The 19787-nt window shown below is 39.8% G+C and overlaps 1 protein-coding gene across 2 annotated transcripts in view; it reads left to right on the top strand.

The window, feature by feature from the left end:
- SLC9A7 (solute carrier family 9 member A7) overlaps nucleotides 1–19787 on the top strand; it is a gene marked incomplete at both ends in the record, with an annotated part of 141627 nt that overhangs the window by 60974 nt on the left and 60866 nt on the right. For both annotated transcript variants that reach the window (XM_079727329.1, XM_079727328.1), the window contains 4 exons: nucleotides 8764–8963; nucleotides 10701–10778; nucleotides 16295–16371; nucleotides 19270–19382. In XM_079727329.1, the coding sequence (XP_079583455.1) occupies nucleotides 8764–8963; nucleotides 10701–10778; nucleotides 16295–16371; nucleotides 19270–19382 (468 nt within the window). The remainder of the gene's footprint in view (nucleotides 1–8763; nucleotides 8964–10700; nucleotides 10779–16294; nucleotides 16372–19269; nucleotides 19383–19787) is intronic.

Below are 19787 nucleotides of genomic sequence, written 5' to 3'. Positions count from 1 at the left end.
TATACAATGGAATATTACTGAGCCATAAAAAGAAACGAACTTGAGTTATTTGTAGTGAGGTGGATGGATCTAGAGTCTGTCATACAGAGTGAAGTAAATCAGAAAGAGAAAAACAAATACCGTATGCTAACGCATATATATGGAATCTAAAAAAAAAATGGTACTGATGAACCTAGTGGCAGACAGGAATAAAGACGTAGGCATAGAGAATGGACTTGAGGACACGGGGGCGGTGGGGGAGAAGCTGGGGCGAAGTGAGAATAACAACGACCTATATACACTACGAAATGTAAAATAGTTAGCTAGCGGGAAGCAGCAGTATAGCACAGGGAGATCAACTCGGTGCTTTGCAATGACCTAGAGGGGTGGGATAGGGAGGGTGGGAGGGAGGCTCAAGAGGGAAAGGATGTGGGGATATATATATGCATATGGCTGATTCACTTTGTTGTACAACAGAAACTAAGACAGTATTGTGAAGCAATTATAATCCAGTAAAGATCTATTTAAAAAAAAGTTCAGTCATTGAGTTCAAGTCTGCCTGCTTGGTTCCTAGTTTTCAATGAAAGACTCTCCCACTCTTCCATTATATACTAGAATGGGCATCTCCATTTTGTAAAGACTGTCAGAAGGTATGTGGTATCTGGTCACCCATAGAGAAATGCTGTGCAGCACAGCAATGATGAGAAGATGTTCCTGGTGTCCCAAGAACTTCATGGGACGATATAATGATTTTTCCATATCTTGTTTTCCCAAGTAGATATCTAAGACCTAAAGTCATTTTCTTCCTCTTATTCTTTTTTTTTTTTTGCGGTACGCGGGCCTCTCACTGTTGTGGCCTCTCCCGTTGCGGAGCACAGGCTCCGGACGCGCAGGCCCAGCGGCCATGGCTCACGGGCCCAGCCGCTCCGCGGCATGCGGGATCCTCCCAGACCGGGGCACGAACCCGTATCCCCTGCATCGGCAGGCGGACTCTCAACCACTGCGCCACCAGGGAGGCCCCTTCCTCTTATTCTTAACTGTGACATTCCATATTTAGGGAAACTACTTAGAAATGATGGTGTTTTTTGACTCACATAAACTTGTTGCGTGTTGGTTTTAATCAAATCTTTGGAATTTTAGCTGTTGAAGAAGAGGAACATTGGATTGGAGGTTGAACTCTTGGCTAATGGGCCTGATTTTCACTATTTTAGTATCTCATATACTGATGGAAGCAAGACAGAACATTTGTCTTGAAGGGCTACAGACTCAGTTTATTTCTTTAATTAAAGTCAACCTTTATCAGAATAGCATTGGCTGGCTGATTGGCGATTCACAGATTTTCTGTTGTATTGTCAAGAGTTATCAGATTTGAAGCAACTAGAACTCTCATACATTGCTTGGCGCTGGGTAGATTGTTGCAAAATGGTATAGTAACTCTGGGAAATGATTTGACCAATTCTTATAAAGTTAAACATACACTTGCCCAATGACTGAGCAATCCCACTCTGGGTACTTGCCCTAGAGAATTGAAAACATGTTCACATAAAACCCTGTTTTATGGATGTTCATAGCAGCCTTATTTGTGATAGCCAAAAGTATGCTTGACATCATTAGGCGTTAGGGAAATGCAAATTAAAACCACAGTGAGATATCACTTAACACTCTCTAAAATACATACAATCAAAAGACAATAACAAGTGTTGTAGAGCATGTAAACAACCTATAACTCTCATACTTTGCTGGTGGGGATATAAATTGTATAAAATGGTATACAGTTTCCCAAATGGAAAACAGTTCGACAGTTTCTTAAAGTAGTAAACATAGATTTACCATATGACACAGCAGTTCTCCTCCTAGGTTTCAACCCTAGAGAAATGAAAACATATGTCCATACAGACTTGTATGCAAATGTTCATAGTAGCATTATTCATAATAGCAGAAAAGTGGAACCAACGCAAATGCTCATCAACTGGTGAATGGATAAACAAAATATGGTATATCCATACAATGCAATACTATTCAACAATAAAAAGTAATGAAGTACTAATACCTTTCTTCCACACTGGGTGAGCCTTGAAAACAGTATGCTAAGACAAAGAAGCCAGACACAAAAGAGTACATATTGTATGATTCCATTTGTATGAAATGTCCAGAAAAGGCAAATCTATAGAGAGAAAATAGATCAGTTGCCTGGGGCTGGGAGTGGGAAACAGAGAGTGAGTGCAAAAGGAAATGTTCCAAATTAGATTGTGATAATTGCACAACTCTGTGAATATAATAAAATCATTGAATTGTACACTTAAAATGAGGAATTTTATGATATGTAAATTGTACCTCAATAAAATTGTTTTTAGGGCTTTCCTGGTGGCGCAGTGGTTGAGAGTCCGCCTGCCGATGCAGGGGACACGGGTTCGTGCCCCGGTCCGGGAAGGTCCCACATGCCGCGGAGCGGCTAGGCCCGTGAGCCATGGCCACTGAGCCTGCGCGTCCGGAGCCTGTGCTCCACAATGGGAGAGGCCACAACAGTGAGAGGCCCGCGTACCACACACACAAAAAATGTTTTTAAAAAGTATTTCACTACATATTCAAAACAAGTAACAAAAATATTTTAAATGAATTCTTCTTGAAATGAATATATCAATGAATAGCACAGCTGCCTAATAAGTAATAGAACAAGTAGAAAAGGATATTGAAAAGGCTGTAACATACATTCTTAAAACCAGAGTCGCTTAAATGACCCCCAAACCTGAAAAATCATTGTCACTGCTGACATCCATTGCATCCTCTTTATTTGCTCAATTAGACATAGTTATCACTCTCTTCAAACACTGTGTAACGGGATGTGGAATGGGATGCTGTCTTTTCTCAGAATTTCAGATGAAGCTTTAGAACTCAGAACAACTACAGTGCTGTAAAAATCCCCATAGCGGTGGCCAAACCGAACTGATGATCACCTGCTCCCAGTAGCTCATATAAGGGAAGGTGGAGTCTCGTTAGAGAACAGTGCATCCATGCACCTGTTTCCAACTCCTTAACAAAGGCTTATTAATAGAGACATTTAAATATTGCAGCAGGTGGATAGCTGTCTAGAATTACAGCTGAGTGTCGATTTGTTCAACTGTCTTCCCAACAACCTGAGTCACAAAAGCAGAAACTGGCACCAGACTAGTGGGGCTAGTTCCTTTAATGGCCTCATAGCATTTTTGAACAATGCTTTGTCCATAATTAAATTCCTTCCTCATACCACTGATGGGCACATGCATAAATTGTACATAGGGTTCTTTTTTTGGTTATGTGTTTCTTTTAAACATTAGAAAAGTTGGCAGTTGTATACCATCAGCACAATATGCAAATACAGGAGTTTTTTCATACTCAAAAGTTGAAACAGTCTTGAGTTTTTTCTACTGAAAATGTCTTGAATTTTTGCACCTTTGGAGTTCACCATGTTGCTTTAAGCTACATCAGATGTCAAAGGAATTTCATGTATATTTGCTTTCTGTAAAAGTTCAAAACTAAATTCTTTCCTAGCATTAGTCATATACCTGTGAAATCAGTGAGTCTCTTTTCATCAGCTGACATGTGATATTTTTCTGGCCCACACACAGTAGATTATTGCTCTTTGTAATCTGGAACACTATGATGTTGATCCAGTAAAGTTATTAATGCCTCTTGTTCTCCATCATTTTTTGGGGAATACTGAAGTTTCTGAGCTTTGAAAAATATCTAATGTCAAATTCTAATTCCTTGTAGTTATGACCCCTTTATAGTTCCCTGTCAGAGGATGTCTTCCATATCTAGAAGGTGAAAATATGCCATTCATGTTTTTTCCAAGTCTTTGTTATATTCTCACTAAAATACCCCTCTGCAGTCCTAATGTCTTATTCTTTCTTGAAGTGGAAGATGCCACACGTGAACTTAATATAGCAATGACTGTCCTTTTGTGCCATGGACTAGAGTGGTAATAAATATGAATCTAAATGTCTGAGGAGCTACTCAAACTCTACCTTGAATTAGCAGCAAATCCTGTTGCTTGGTATATTTTTGGTCAAAACTATCAATTAGGACGTTTTAACCTGTATCTTTGCTGTGAGGGGGCTTTGTTGCCATATTTTAACACAAGGGGGCAGCATCATCACCTTCACTGTCTCCATCACATCTTTAGCATGGGCACATTGGACCCGGGTAGGGAGGGAAAGATTTTATAAGTATGTACTATTATTTTTAATATTCGTCATCTAATAATGCTTCTACGTATGATGGTGATGATTACAGAGAGAGACTCCAAGGGTATTTCCTGTAGTTGAGGAATTTGTCTGCAAATAAAAGCTTCCTGTAAGGAAAAATCTCCTGTTTCCCTTCTGCTCTCAATACTCTTACTGGACATTTCTTTGACCACATGTGTGGGAGTTTTCTCACACCAAAGCAATTCTCCAGCTCTCTAGTAGATACCGACTGAGTATCCCACAATTTAACTCAACTCTGACACTATCTACTTGGAAATAGCATCAGATCCCACAGGCCTCACAAGACCCCTGCCCCTCTCACTTCAGAGGTTAGTCACAAGTCCAGGTTATCACCTGAACTTCTGACCAACTGGCTATAAATCAGAGGTTCTCATGTTCCCCTCCTTAGCTTTGATCATTTGCTAAAATAGCTCAAAGAACTCAGGAAGCCCATTTACTTAACTATATTGCTGGTTTATTATCAAAGGATATAACTTAGGAACCGCCAGATGGAAGAGATGTATAAGGTAAGGTATGTGGAAAGGGACATGGAGCTTCCATGCCCTCTTTGGGTGAGCTACCCTGTCTGGCGCTCCACGTGTGCAGCAACCCAGAACTTCTCTGAACCTGTGTACTTTGGGGATTTTTATTGAGGCTTCATTACATAGGTATAATTAATTAAATCATTGGCCATTAGTGATCCAATTAACCTCTAGCTCCTCTTCCCTGCATGGAGGTCAGGGGTGGGGTGGAATTAAAAGTTCCAACTCTGGGGACTGCCCTGGTCATCCAGTGGGTAAGACTCCGTGCTCCCAGTGCAGGGGGCCCAGGTTCGATCCCTGGTTGGGGAACTAGATCCTGCATGCATGCTGCAACTAAGAGATTGCATGCCATAACTAAGAGTCTGCACGCCGCAACTAAGAAGTCCTCATGCCGCAACTAAAAAGATCCCGCATGCCACAATGAAGACCGTGCAGCAGCCTAAATAAATAAATAAATAATTTTAAAAGTTCCAACTCTCTAATCACCTGGTTGGTTCCCCTGGCAACCAGCCCTCATTCTGAGGCTAAGCCGGGAACCCCCAGCCACCAGCCATCTCATTAGCATACAAAAAGACACTTAGCACTTCAGAGATTGGGGGGGGGGGTTTAGGAGCTCTGTACCAGGAAACTGGGACAAAGACCAAATATATATTTCTTATTATAAATCACAGTATCACAACTCCTCTTTTGTTAGAATAGTTGTCATTGTGAAGACCCTGTGCTATTGTAGTTTATTTTTTTAGTTAGGTCTGCAAATAATGAGGCTAGTACAGAAAAGAAACAGTGAGTCATGTAAAGCAGCTATTGATTTGGGAGAAGGATAGCCTTTTGTAAATGACTTATTTTGGTTTCCTGATGAAGACACTGTTAACTGAAGAAAAACGTGTTTTATTCAGGGACCTTACTGAGTACTATACAGCCCAGGAAACAGCCTCTCAGATAGCTCGGAGGATCTGTTCCAAAGAGGTAAGGGAGGAGCCAGGATATATAGGAGTTTTTGCAGGAAAAAAAAACAACAATGTGTAGTTGAACATCAAAAGGTCACAAAAACCAGACCTGTCAAGTTAATGAATTTAGCGCTTTTCTATGTCTGCGAAGATGCAAGAGTCTGGCTCATTGAAATTATTCCTTTGATATGCATTTTAACTATCTATGTGCATATCATGTTTTTCCCCATCTGAAGTCTCCCCAGGGCACACCTTGGGTTGGGGGAGGGCGCGGTTACATTGGCAGCTGATGGCCGGCAATATTCTTTGTTTACTGGAATGGCAGGCAACGTTTTTTTTTCCACAGCGCCTCCTCTTAGTCGTAAATTAGACCAAGGTTTGGGAGGCATTTCTTTTTTTTTTTTTTTTGCGGTACGCGGGCCTCTCACTGCTGTGGCCTCCCCCGTTGCGGAGCACAGGCTCCGGACGCGCAGGCCCAGCGGCCATGGCTCACGGGCCCAGCCGCTCCGCGGCATGTGGGATCCTCCCAGACCGGGGCACGAACCCATGTCCCCTGCATCGGCAGGCGGACTCTCAACCACTGCGCCACCAGGGAAGCCCTGGGAGGCATTTCTTGACCAATTTGTCCCAAGGTGCTAAGAAGGCGCATTCCTAGATCAGATGAGGATTGTGTTGATAGGCCACTCAATGTGCTAAATTTTGTATTAGGCCCTGTTAATAACCTAAAATTCTCTGGATCTTCTGTTTTACTAGTCTGTTATGATCCAGGGGATGTTTTCCCTTGTTGCTTCTTCCCACATCTAGAGTTGCACTATTACAATTAATTCTATATAGAGTTAAATGTATGATCTACTATCTCAAGATGTTTAGCCATCATTAATTTTGTCAAGAGGCCTGGTTACACGTTGGGTAAAAATTGGGTTACAATTGGGTAAAAAGCATATATATATTTAACTGGGGTAAATAGAGTGGACTTGTTTGGGTCCCTTTAATGTTAGGGACCATAGGGGGTCCCTTTGGCCCATCCAACCTTAGGTAGTGTTGTATCAAAACGTTTTGTTTTAATCCCATTAACGTCTGTTTTATTTATCCCATTTCTTAATAACCATCTAAAGATTTTTATCCTTTTGGGATGAGTCCCTTTAAAATTTTCACCTTTTTGGAAAGAAATCAATAGACTTTCTCTCAGGTTCCTATTTTTCTGTTAATCAACCTAATTAACAATTAATCTCCTGTTCATTAGCATCTGTAAGACCCATTGAGGGTAAGTTGAGACCACAAATGAGGCTTCCCAAACTGGTTTTTTGTTTTGTTTTGTTTTAAACTGAGGGAGCTCTTAGGTTAGCTATTTTTTTTTTACCACCTTCTAATTTGTTTTTTCATAGGTACCAATAAAATGGCTGTTTATGAGAGCGCTCTAAAAATTCACAAATTTAGACGTTTCCCCAATTTAAAGGATCCATTGTCTGGCCATTGATGAGATATATGTTAATAGTGACACAAATCAATAACACGCTAGAGGCGTCCCCACAAGAGAGTGCAAAGGATGCAGCCTTCACAAGATCTAGAAAGTTTACTCCCCAAAATAGTCTAAGAGAGTAAAGGACCTTCGTTGTACAGGTTGACACAACGAAGGTGAGGATGACAAAGGCCCCTTATGGGCACCTCGTATGACAAATTTCCCTTAAAGTTGGCACAGTCAAGCCAGAAAAAGAGACTGCTCAGGACCCCAGTCTATTTGATTGGCTGCCAAATGGTAACCATGTGTGTACCTTTCAGAGCACAGAGACCAAGCTCTCAAATTGAGATTATTAAGAACCTCATTTTTAATTTGTAGTAAAATTTTACAACTTTATTTTTTCACAAAAGTCAGCAAAGTTCAGGTATGTTCGTACAGGTCTTTAACAACAACAACTGCAACAACAATAATAAAGCAATACAGACACAGAGCACAGAGGTTGGCTTAAAAAATTATATCTGTCTGGATTTTATATATTATTTGTTCTTCAACAATGTCTTGTGAGTTCTCATATGTCTTGGTGATAAGAGACATTGTAGAACATTATACATAGGATACAATAAACATTTTCTTTCTTTTTCTCATATAACTTTCTCCATTAATGGCAAAATGAGATGGAGGAGCATTTTACCATTCTCTCTCTTAATATTGCCAGCAAAGAACTGAATATAGAGAGAAGTCTGAAGTCTTCCACCTAAGAGAGAATTGTGGAAAGTGTCTGGTGGTTATTTATGTTTTCTTTTTTTTCACATTTCCCTCACTTTTACTTGGGCATGTGTGACTCATGTTCAGAACCAGGGGAGCAACATTTCTTCATAACTCGTGGAATTAAATGCTTACACACAATTTTGCTGGTTTTTTCCTCCTAAAGGGAAAACCCTGCTAAGAACAAAATGAGACGGAAAGACTTGCAGCTAATTATGCTAGCTGTGTCAATGTCATAGCCCCAAGAAGCCAGCTCTCCAGTCCCTGAATCATGACTGCGAAAATTGGCACTGTGCTGTTTAGCTCCCTAAGGGATGTAATTATTTTCTCCATGATACCCAATACTTGAAATGACCTCAGCAAAAGCATTTCTTTTCTTTTTTTTCCCTTCCTCTAGTGTGTGGCAAAACAAATTGCATTTGTAACAACTAGAAATTCCCGAGGCCTTGTCCTCGCTGGCGGATGGCCTGAGGGATGCTGCTGGTGCAAATCAAAGAGCTCAGTGGTTCTGCTTTGTGCTGTGCTAGGCAGAAAAAAACCTTGCCTCTTATCACCCCATCTTCCTCCAGCAGAAACCTGAGAAATGAGACATGATCAGTGGTTCATAGTACTCAGAGTACTGTCATAATCCCGAAAGGTACTGTCCTACCTTGTCGTCTTGGTGGCTGAGGGACTCAGACCAGAATAGATGGATTTTTAACCCTTTTGAAGGACTGTGTAGTTGTCCCTAAAATACACATCATCTACCTGGTCTCTAAGATTACTTCAGAGTTTCTTAGTTGTTGCCATTATTCCCATGCTCTCTGTGTCCTTCCACAGGCCTGATGTTTTCTTCCACTCTGTTTCAGGGCTCATCGTCGGGGTGATCCTGAGGTATGGCACCACTGCCACCAGTGGTCATGACAAGTCACTCAGCTGCACTCAGGAAGACAGGGCCTTCAGCACCTTATTAGTGAATGTCAGTGGGAAGTTCTTCGAATACACCCTGAAAGGAGAAATCAGCCCTGGCAAGGTCAACAGTGTAGAGCAGAATGACATGCTGAGGAAGGTGAGCTCGGGCCACTCAGCCACTTTGGTCCTGACGTGGTTTTTGATTTTCTGATTCTGTCTCAACTTTGTGAACAGAAATCTTTTCACACTCCTGGAACATCAGTAACATTCCTGGCTGTCAGTTTGGCTAGGAAGCTTTTGGACTGTGATGAGGAGAAGGAACCAGATTTGAACTTGAGCCTTTTAGCTTTGTCAGACTGATGTGGGCCACCAATGGTGCAGTGGGTTCGTACATCCCACTCAGCTCCTCTCTCCAACTCCCATCTCTTTTTGATTATGTTTCTTACTCTTGTTATGGTTTAGGGATGAGATTGTTTCTTTCTTAAATTAAGATTGGTTTCTTATTTTTCTTTTAGCTTGTTATAATCAGTGTTCAGAAGTGTTACTCTTACTTCTTTGTGGTTGGTTATTTTACCATATTCTACAAACATTTATTGAGTTTCCCACTCTCATTGGTGATTGATGCCAAAGGCTGCATGAATCTTCAGAGGAAAAATGTCTTGTTGTCTTAGAATTTGAGTCCATATGTTGTTTTTCATTTAATGTTGGGGGTAGCTAAAATACTCCACAGGAAAAGGGGTTATATATCTCTTCACTTCACTTGGGTGATTTCCAGGATAAGCACAACATCTGTATTTATCCACATACATTCTAGTACCTTATAGACCCGGGCTTATCAGCAGGAGGGCTTCCGTATAAAGTCTGGGGATCCAAGTTGTGGGAGACCCCTTTAATATGTGAAAGCTTGCAGTCAAAGAGTGTAGCCTGTGCTCCAAAAATTAAATTATTATTGTTCTCAGGATCTGCCATAATCCTTAAAGAAAATTATTCTCAACCTGGAGCGTTCAACATGCCCATCTTCTCTCTGTCCCTAAGGGTGGTCCTAGTGAGCTCTTTGCTTTCAACCCTTCATAAGAATGCATGGGATTTCCATAAACATTTGTGAAATTAAAGGCAACTGAGAAAGATACCCAGTGTAATACCACACTAATGGCTGTTTACATTTAATAATTCGAATGGAGATTTAAAATAATTAATTGAAATAAGAGCCAGTTAATCTACCAGCATGAACAAATTCTTTAAAAAGGTTAGGAGGCTTTATAGAATGTTTAATTCTTTTCTGGATGTGATAAGGCTTTGCTGATAGTTTCAGAGTGATTTCCCTGATTGCCTACAGATAGTTTTAGTCCCCTTAGAGTTGATGAATTTATGTTGATATTCAGGAAGTCACTAGCACCACTGGAGACTTTGATCTAGTCCACATTACGTATCACAAATGGCTGGTCACTCAAAAGAGACTTAAATTCAGTAAGATTATTTCTATAAATCATTATGTGGTAGGATACAGGAAATTAATAAAGAATCATGACTGCATCTTTTATTGTAGTTGAACCTTTATAAAGGTTTGATAAAAATCAAGATGTTTTCATTTCTTGTTTAAGAAAATTGACCAGAAGCTTTCTGTGAGTTCTCAAAATTGCATTGAATTGTTGTGTCTTAATACATATTCAACAACACACCAAGAGTAGAAGGCAGAAGTACTGTGTGGAGAAGAACAGGCCAGTGCTCATGGGAACTGTGGCTTCTCTACTGTGCTGAGTCTGTGATTTTTCACATTTATGTCATTTGTTTTAAATATTCAAACTTTAGTCAGTGGCTTAAAATATTAAGCAAATATTATGGCAGCAATTGGTATTCAACAAAAAATTGGCTTTTTTTCTTTTTAAACTTTTAGGTAACATTTGATCCAGAGGTCTTTTTCAACATTCTACTGCCTCCAATTATTTTCCATGCTGGATACAGTTTAAAGAAGGTAAGGAATTTTTGCCAGTATTTCTTAAAGCATGGGAATCTCTGCTTTAATTTTCCTGCACAATATTCTAGTTTTTTTCCTTCTCTCAGATTGCTTATTACTGTGTTCTGTACCCACTCAGAGACTACAGTTGACTCATCATCAGTGACTCATTTCTGTTTTAAAGTCTAGAACTCTCATCCATTGCTGGTGGGAATGTAAAATGGTATGACCACTCTGGAAAACATGTTTGCAGTTTCTTATAAAACTAAAGTTGAAATTACCATATGACCCAGCGATTTTATTTATGAGGATTTATCCCAGAGAAATGAAAACTTCGGTTTACACAAGAAACTGTACATGGTTGTTCATAACAACTTTATTTGTAATAGCCCCAAACTGGAAACAAACAAAATGTCCTACAATAGGTGAATGGTTAAAGAAGCATCCATACCATGGATACTACTCAGCAATAAAATGGAACAAACTATTGATACACAAAACAGCCTGGGTGGATCTCAAAGGCATTATGCTGAGTGAAAAAAATCCAGTCTCAAAAGGTCACATACTATATGGTTTCATTTATATAGCATTCTAGAAATGACAAAATTATAGGGATGGAGAACAAATTATTGGTTGCCAGTGGTTAAGGATGGTGGGGATGAGAAGGGGAGGGGGTGGCTGTGACTATAAAGTGGGTAACATGAGGGAGTGGAACAGTTCTGCATCTTGATTGCAGTGGTGGTTACAAGAATCTACACATGTGATAAAATGACATAGAACTATGCACACACATTGTACCAATGTCAGTTTCCTGGTTTTGATATTGCACTACAATTATGTGAGATATAACCAGTGGAGGAAAATGTGTCAAGGTACCACGGGACCTCTCTGCACTATTTTTGCAACTTCTGTGAACCTATAATTACTCCAAAGTAAAAAGTTTAAAAAATATCATTATTGAGGGAGGGTCATTGTGTTCAGCAGCAAGGTTGGGCCTAAGCCCCTAGATATTTAAAATACCAAATACCTTTATAAATAGTGTGAGTGGCTCCCTTCCTCCCCATTGTGGGACTATTCTGTGAAAATTTAGCCTCCAAAAAGGCCTACTTCAGATAACAGCCAAGGACCTTGTTTCAGCTGTCTTTCTGAAAGGGGACTAAAGGAAACCTTTTCACTGAGCCTAGAGAAGAGAGATCTTGGCTGCCAATAAAACTCAGTAGCATCCTTAGGAAGTAGAGAATGCCTTCAAAGTTGATAAACCTCTAGATAAATCAATCAAGGTAAAAAAAGAGGAAAGAAACAAATTACCTATATCAGGAATGAAAGAGGGGACATCAGTATAGACCCTTCATACATTAAGAGGACAATAAGAGAATAATATGAACAACTTTGTACCAATAAATTGGACAACCCAGGTGAAATGGATGAATTTCTCAAAAGGCACAAATTACCAAAACTGACCCAAGAAGAGATGAAAAGCTTCAACAGCCCTATATTAATGAAATAAACTGAGTTCATAGTTAAAAGCCTTTATATAAGCCCAGATGGCTTCACTGGTGAATTCTATCTAGCATTTAAGGAAGAAATAATGAGTCCTACACAAAATCTTTCAGAACATAGAGGAGGGAACAGTCACAACTCATTTTAGGAGAGGGTGCCTGCCCAACAGGCTGGTTCTTCTGTCAAAGCAACTCTGCAGTTTTCAGAAGGTTTTTAAACTCTTACCAACCCACACAAATATAGTTATTTATGGAGCATATGATATAAAGAACTTTGCATATATCCTTTATTTCGGTTTTTACATACGTTATTTCTGATCATCACAGAAACTCTGTAAGAATGTGAGGGTGGTAGATTACCTCACACCCCTTCTCCCCCAGGTTTCCAACTCATTTATAAACATACACAAGGAGCTAACTGGCAACTGAATGATCAATTTATGACCCAAAGTCCCTGGTGACGCATCTTGGATGATATAGTTTAGCCCTTGGTAATGGGGCTCCTTACTGCCGACCTCATGTATTGAAGACAGATGCTCTTTAGCCACCAAGTCGGTCACAGTCACAGATAGGGAGGCTGAAATGGAGAGATCCTAGAAATTGCTGGGCCTGCCAAAGGCTGCCTCTTTTGCTCATAGCATGGAGGCCATAGGAGCAAGAGCACTCCCCCACTTTTCGTAAGAGAGTCAAGGCTACAAGTCAGGGTCAAGCCAATCTCCTCCTTCAGAGATCACATGGCCCCTTCTTACTGCATCGCCTCCAAGGGAGGAGGGATGGAACTTAAGTCCCCTCTCCACAATGGATGCTTGAGGAGCAGGAGGCTGTGTTTCTGCACACCAGCCCAATGCACATCTGGACACTCAGACATGTAGAGAATGTCCTGCATTTTACTGATGATGAAGCCAAATTGAGAATGATTAAGTGACGTTTGAGGTTATGTAGGTGGTGCAGGACTGAGTCAAGGTTATCCCTGTCTGTCTGACTGGAGGGCCTAGAATTGTTCCTCTGTGTTACATTCTTTCCAGATATAGGTTTTCTGTACCAAAAAAGTATCCTTTTTCTGACTTATTTATGAGGTTGCCAAAGTAATGTGAATCTATATGTCAGCTATTGACGTGTAAAAAATGGTAGATGATCTTACAGGTATAAATAATGGTATTCTTTATCTGAATAAAGAGTTTGGGAGCTGCTCTTAAGATCAAATGGGTGATGAATAATTTGGTATTTTAAATAACTAATCTTAATGTATAATCAAGGTCATAGTTGCTTTAAAATGAAACCAAATCATTGGTTGTGAAAGCCACTCTAATGGCTAAAAAAAAACCTTAGTGTTTGCAGAGCCTTCCCTTTGTCAGCTTCATTTTCTCAGAAGAAAAATAACAGGCTTTGCCAGTTACCAATTTAAGTTGTTTTTGAAATGCTAGTCTTAAAGTTTATTATTAGCTCTTAGTTTAGTCTCTTTCCTTTTTAATCAGGCACCTAAATAGTTGGTACTTATGTGGTTGCCATCTCTGATTAAATGTTCCCAATTAAATGTGTAATAAGTGTTTCACCATTTAACCTCTGGTATGTAAACAGATTCATACCCTTTGACCTATGTACATGTAGTTGTCATTCAGACATGGGCCTTCTTTTTTCTAACTTGAAAAAAGTACCATGGCCTTAGCTCTAATTTTGTGCTACCACTCAGTTTGCTTAGAGGGCATTGGCAGGGAAAGAATTCACCTATAGAAGCTTTCATGTTTTGTGAATTTCCCCCAATACACACACACACCATGTTCAAATTTGTCAGGGGAATGGGCGATGATAAGGTTTCCCAAGGAGTAGGAATGTAAGGCTTAGAATGGTACAACTAGGAATTGGGATGCCAGGTGGATTTTCATTGAATGCAAACCTTCTCATCCTGATCTGTTTTAGGTTTATATTCTCAAAGGCTTTACCAGGGCATGTCATCTCCTTTTGTTTCTTTTTGCTATTCTATAATGGAAAGGGAAAAGAAGGGAGAGACTGAACCAGTCATGGCCATGTGAACCACACGTGACTGTGAACTGTTAAGGCCAAATAAGAAGATGATGAAAGATACAGGATTCCACTAGACACCTCCTGTCCTTCTTCCCCAAAAGGATGTGGTGGGAATCAAGAAGGGCATCTTTTGCGGTGAGAGTGCAATGCCTTGGGGTCAGAAGACCTGCTTTCCAGTTCTGGTGCTGTGGTTTGGTAGACATGTGACTTCAGGCAGCTCACATCACACTTTTGAGCCTTAGCTGTCTCTCATATAAAATGGTCCAAAAAACACCTTCATGATGAGGTTGTTGTGAGAGTTGGATGAGCTAATATGCGAAAGTACTTTGTAAACTATGAAGTGTATAATGAAATACTAGGTGTAATAATATACAAATAAGTGGCATGTTATACCTTTTCAAGGTGCAATAAAATTCCAGTTCATATCAAGAGATATGAATGGGATGGGTAATTTGTGTGTGTGTGTGTGTGATTTTAGAATATATCATGAATGCATTTTTGGTGGTAGATTTACATTTCTAATTTTCTGCTTTGGCTAATATCATAAATACAAATTTACTTAATATATTCAAACCAACCATAGGAATGATTACCCAAAAGAAAGCCGAGTGGCAGGGGAAAGCACATCTAGGATTAAAATTTTGCTCCTGGATACTTTGCATGGGTTTCATTGGTCTCATGTCTTGTCCTTGATGCACTCCCTCCCTGGTTTAAGCACTTGATGGAGCTTTTAAAGGCAAGTAGGTCACAGTTGTTGATTTTTTTTGAAGTCTAATTTTTTTTTCAAAACAGTGGCATATAAATGCATTAGCATTAAAAAAAGACTGAGGACAATGACTGATTTAGGAGGCAAACATAATGCGTCTGTAATATGTACAGGCAGTACCTTCATTTGATGACTGTCAGTGTGGGAAGCCCTTGAAGGAGTCTGTTCTGAGCAGGTGGTTTAGGGGCACTAGGGGTTCTTTGATGCCTTCTTCACAGCCTCAGAGATGGGCAGGCATTGGGGAAGGCTGAAGCCAAGGTCTTAGGTCCTCTGTCTGGAATGCAAGCCAGTGGTCGCCTGCAGCCCTTTGTCTGATCAGACTTCATGATGGCTGCTTGATCCAGGCTGAGTGCTTCTTCTGTGCCCTCTCTTTCCCTGATGGTGCTTAGCTCACATGCTGGGGCTCTCCTGCCTTTTAAAATTTCTAGATAAAGTGTTCCTGGTTCCTGTTTAATTAGGGTGTTTAGGGGATTTTGTTCGTCTGTTTTTGTTAAATAGTTATGATTGTCCAGTGTGAACAGTTTTATGCCTTGAGAAGTAAGGATCATGTCTCAGGGTCCCAAGAACAAGGATTTTCCCCATCAGAATATCCACAGGCCCAGTGATTTATGAGAAGTAAATTTGTGTGTGTGTGTGTGTGTGTGTGTACACATACTTATAAATTTGCCCATCTTAGATGAACTACCTGTTTCTTGTTTCTCCACACCTATCTCTATTTTCCCTCTTTCCCAGGCTCCAAAGATTAATTCAGATGAATATCAGAAGACGCCTCTGATGCTGAGTTAACCAGAAAGCTCCTTAGCATTTTCATAGCTTATTAGTTTCAAACTTGTATCTGTAATGTTCTTCTAAGGTACCACCAGAACTGGAAGTGACTAGTTGAATCACTAGGGTAAAATAGTTTGGGTGAAATCTGTGAAAATGATTGGTCTACTTACACACACATACTCACACACACACACACACACACACACAAAACACACAAATTGTAATTTAATATAATCAGCCAGAGTAGTTTTTTCTGAAATTTACTAAGGCCTTGCTTGCTTGCTCACTGATTGGTAGGACAAAGGATATCTTAAAACCATGATTTCCTAAGGCTAAATAGCATTATTCAGGAGTAACTTCAGTTGTTAATTAATATAATGGAAGCAGTAAGTAAAGTTTCACTTTTTAGAGACTTGTAGTGTTTCTAATGTTCACTGTCAAAATTCACAGTGTGATTCCTGCTTTTTTGTTTTATTCAGAGACACTTTTTCAGAAACCTTGGGTCTATTCTGGCCTATGCCTTCTTGGGGACTGCCGTTTCCTGCTTCATTATCGGGTAAGTGACTCTGTCATATAACCAAATTACCACACTTCCAAAGAGATGAGATCCACATGGGTCCACAGAATCCAATATTTTCCCCAGCTTTATTGAGATATAATTGACACATAACATTGTGTAAGTGTAGGGTATACAGTGTGTTGATTTGACACATTTATAAATTGCAAAATGATTACCACCATAGTATTAGCTACCACCTTCATCCGGTCACATGGTTACCATTTCTTTTTTTGTGGTGAGAACATGTTAGCAACATTCAAGTATGTGGTACAGTATCATTAGCTATAATCACTATGTTGTACATTAGATCCCCAAACTTATTCATCTTGTTACTGGAAGTTTGTACCCTTTGAGCAACACCTCCCCATTTCCCCCACCCCTCAGCCCCTGGCAAGGGCCAGAGTCCAGTATTTTGATGTTTATGATGATTGTAATTAAGATCTAGAGTTACATTGTCCAGTGTGGTAGCTATGAGCCACATGTGGCTATTTAAATTGAAATTAAGATTCATTAACATTGAAATAAAATAAAACCTAGTCCCCAGATCTTAGTTTCTAATAGCATTCTCCAATGAAAAGAACCAGGGCCCCTTGCAGAAATGGCTGATTCTAGGGCTGGGGCAGCAAATATACAAAATGACAATGGAGCATCTTATAGTGTCAGGGAGTAAGGAAATGCTCAGAAAACAAACAAAAAGGATATGGAGCATGTCAAAGGGACATAGAGCCAACCTGAAACCGCCCCCTCCCTAATGGCTAAAGAACAACAAAAGAAATAACATTGTTTTGGATCATCACCCAAAGTATAAAACAAATATATTTGAGTCTATACTGATATAAATAAATGATTGGATGAATAAATAAATGGGGGAGAAGTGACAAATCTGTGCAGAAGAATTCCAAATAATTTATGCAGATACAGCCCCCCTCAAGGAGATGAAGCTTGGGCCTTCCCCCCTTTGATTGTGGGCTGTGCGTAGTGACTTCCTTCCAAAGAGTACAGCATGCAAAGGAAGAAGAAAGAGTAGCTTTACAGAGGAGAAACCTGGCAAACACTGCCTCAGCTAGATGATCAAGATTAACACCAAAATTGGTAAATCATGTTGATATGCTGTACCTTTGATATCTGTGATGAGAATGACACTTAACCGCTGTGTCTTCCTCCCAAAATCACATTACCTCAGTCTAATCATGAGAAAAAAAAATCAGACAAGTCCCACATTCTACAAAATACCTGACCAGTACTCCTCCCCAACTGCCAAGGTCATCAAAAACAAGCAAAGTCTGAGAAACTGTCATAGCCAAGAGGAGACAAAAGAGATGTGATGACTAAATGTAATGTGGTATCCTGGATGGAATCCTGGAACAGAAAAGGGATATTAGGTAAAAACTAAGGAAATCTGACTGAAATGTGAACTTTAGTTAATTTAAAAAAATTAGCTGGAAAGCTGGAGATGAAAGCAGGATCCTTTTATGCCACCAAAACAGGAGGGGCTTGGACTTCGTCCTTTAAGAGAGATAAGCCATTGAAGAGTGACAGGTTAGATAACTGGTATTGGTGACTATAGGGAAAACGCTACCATGGAGAAGTCTATTGCTCAGATCTAAGCTTATGATAGAAGGAAATGGAGAGGAAGGTCTAGTTTTAAGAAATATTTAAAAGGTAGGTGAAAGAAGCCTTTGATAAGCAACAAAGAGCAAATCAACTCTGTATCATAGAATTTCTGTGAATTGAAATATAGCTGTTTAGGTGTCTGGAACAGTGTCGATGTCTGGCACACAGTAGGCAAACACTAAGTTGTAGCTATTTATTCTCAAAAGGATTCAATTCTGCAAATAGTTCTTGAACTTCTAGCTTCGTCAATCTACTGTTCTAGACACCTAAGGTACAAAGATGAGCAATGATATGGTCTTGACCTTTAAGAACCTTATTATTGGGGGTTGGCTGTAGGGTACAATGAGTCTATTCTGTGGCTATTTATTTTTGGCATTTTATTCTTTTCGATGCCGTTGTAAATGGGATTTTCTTAATTTATCTTTATTCTGTGGTTGTTTTTATTCCCCTAATCCCTACAGCTGTTACCAACACACACACACACACACACACACACACACACACACACACACACCCTTAATAACATGTACTAGGCCTTTTAACACTCTTCACTCCTCCCAATTTGTCAGCTGTCCTGTAGGAAATGTGCTCTGGCCAACTTGAAATATTAACTTGGTGGTCCTTCTTGGGCCATATCACATTCTGCACAGTATAAGGAGGGCTGCTGCTGGCCTGCCTAACCCATGCAAAGAGTGAGAAGCCAGGTATGTCAATGAGTATGCTGATATTTTAATGGGATGTTCAAAGAGTTTTGCCTCTCTTCCCTTCTTTGAAATAATTATTGGCAGAGAAGGTTGACCAGTTGGATCTTTGTGGCCAACCCATTTTTTTTTCTCTCCAGCTTCATCCAGTCCACTCATTTCCATGACTTTAAATGCATTGTCTTAGAATCCTGGGAGTTTTGTAGCAATTCATTACCCATTTTGCAGGGTTCTTTCTCTTGCTTTCTTCCCTATGACCCAGTTGCTTAAAATGCCCTAACTATTGCTAATTGAGGATCATACTTTATAGTTGTAAATAAGCACAGTTTTTTTAAATGGAGTGTTCAGATATTTCAGCAAGATGACATTAACTGCAGACCATTACTTGGTGCCAAAGTCTTATTTGCACATGTTCCTGGTAAGTGTCCAAGCACAGCAGCTGTCCGATGTTTTCACAAACGTCTTTGGAAGTACAGTATTCTAGTACTCCTCTGCTTGCTCATATGCCAGGTTACTCGATTAGATGGGTTTTCTTTTCTATTTTTTTCCTTCTGACATAGTTTACCTTCCCTTCTTACAGAAATCTCATGTATGGTGTGGTGAAGCTCATGAAGATTGTGGGGCAGCTCTCGGATAAATTTTACTACACGGATTGTCTCTTTTTTGGAGCAGTTATCTCTGCTACTGACCCAGGTATTTGCATATTTGGCCTTATCATTATGATGTTTTATTATTTAAATCTTAAAAAGTTCAGAGCAATCATTAACTTTCATTACAGTAGGGAGACTGTAGTATTAACATGGAACAGTGGAGGAAGAGACCAGTAAGTGGTCTAACAGACTTAGATGGCTTTTCTAAGAAGGGCCTGCATTTCCCTTTTCTTCTTATTATTATTGTAAAAAAAAAGACATAAAATTTACCATCTTAATCATCTTCAGGTGTATAGTTCAGCAGTGTTGAGTATATTCACATTGTTGTGCAACCAATCTCCAGAATTTTTTCATCTTGCAAAACTGAAACTCTATACCCATTAAGCAACATCTCCCTATCCTCCCCCCACCCCATCCCCCAGTCCTGGGCAACCACCATTCTACTTTC

This window comes from Hyperoodon ampullatus (genome assembly GCF_949752795.1).
Source record: "Hyperoodon ampullatus genome assembly, chromosome: X".
NCBI lineage: Eukaryota > Metazoa > Chordata > Mammalia > Artiodactyla > Ziphiidae > Hyperoodon > Hyperoodon ampullatus.
The sequence above is the reverse complement of the archived record's forward strand: the minus strand, read 5'-3'. Positions and strand labels throughout refer to the sequence as shown.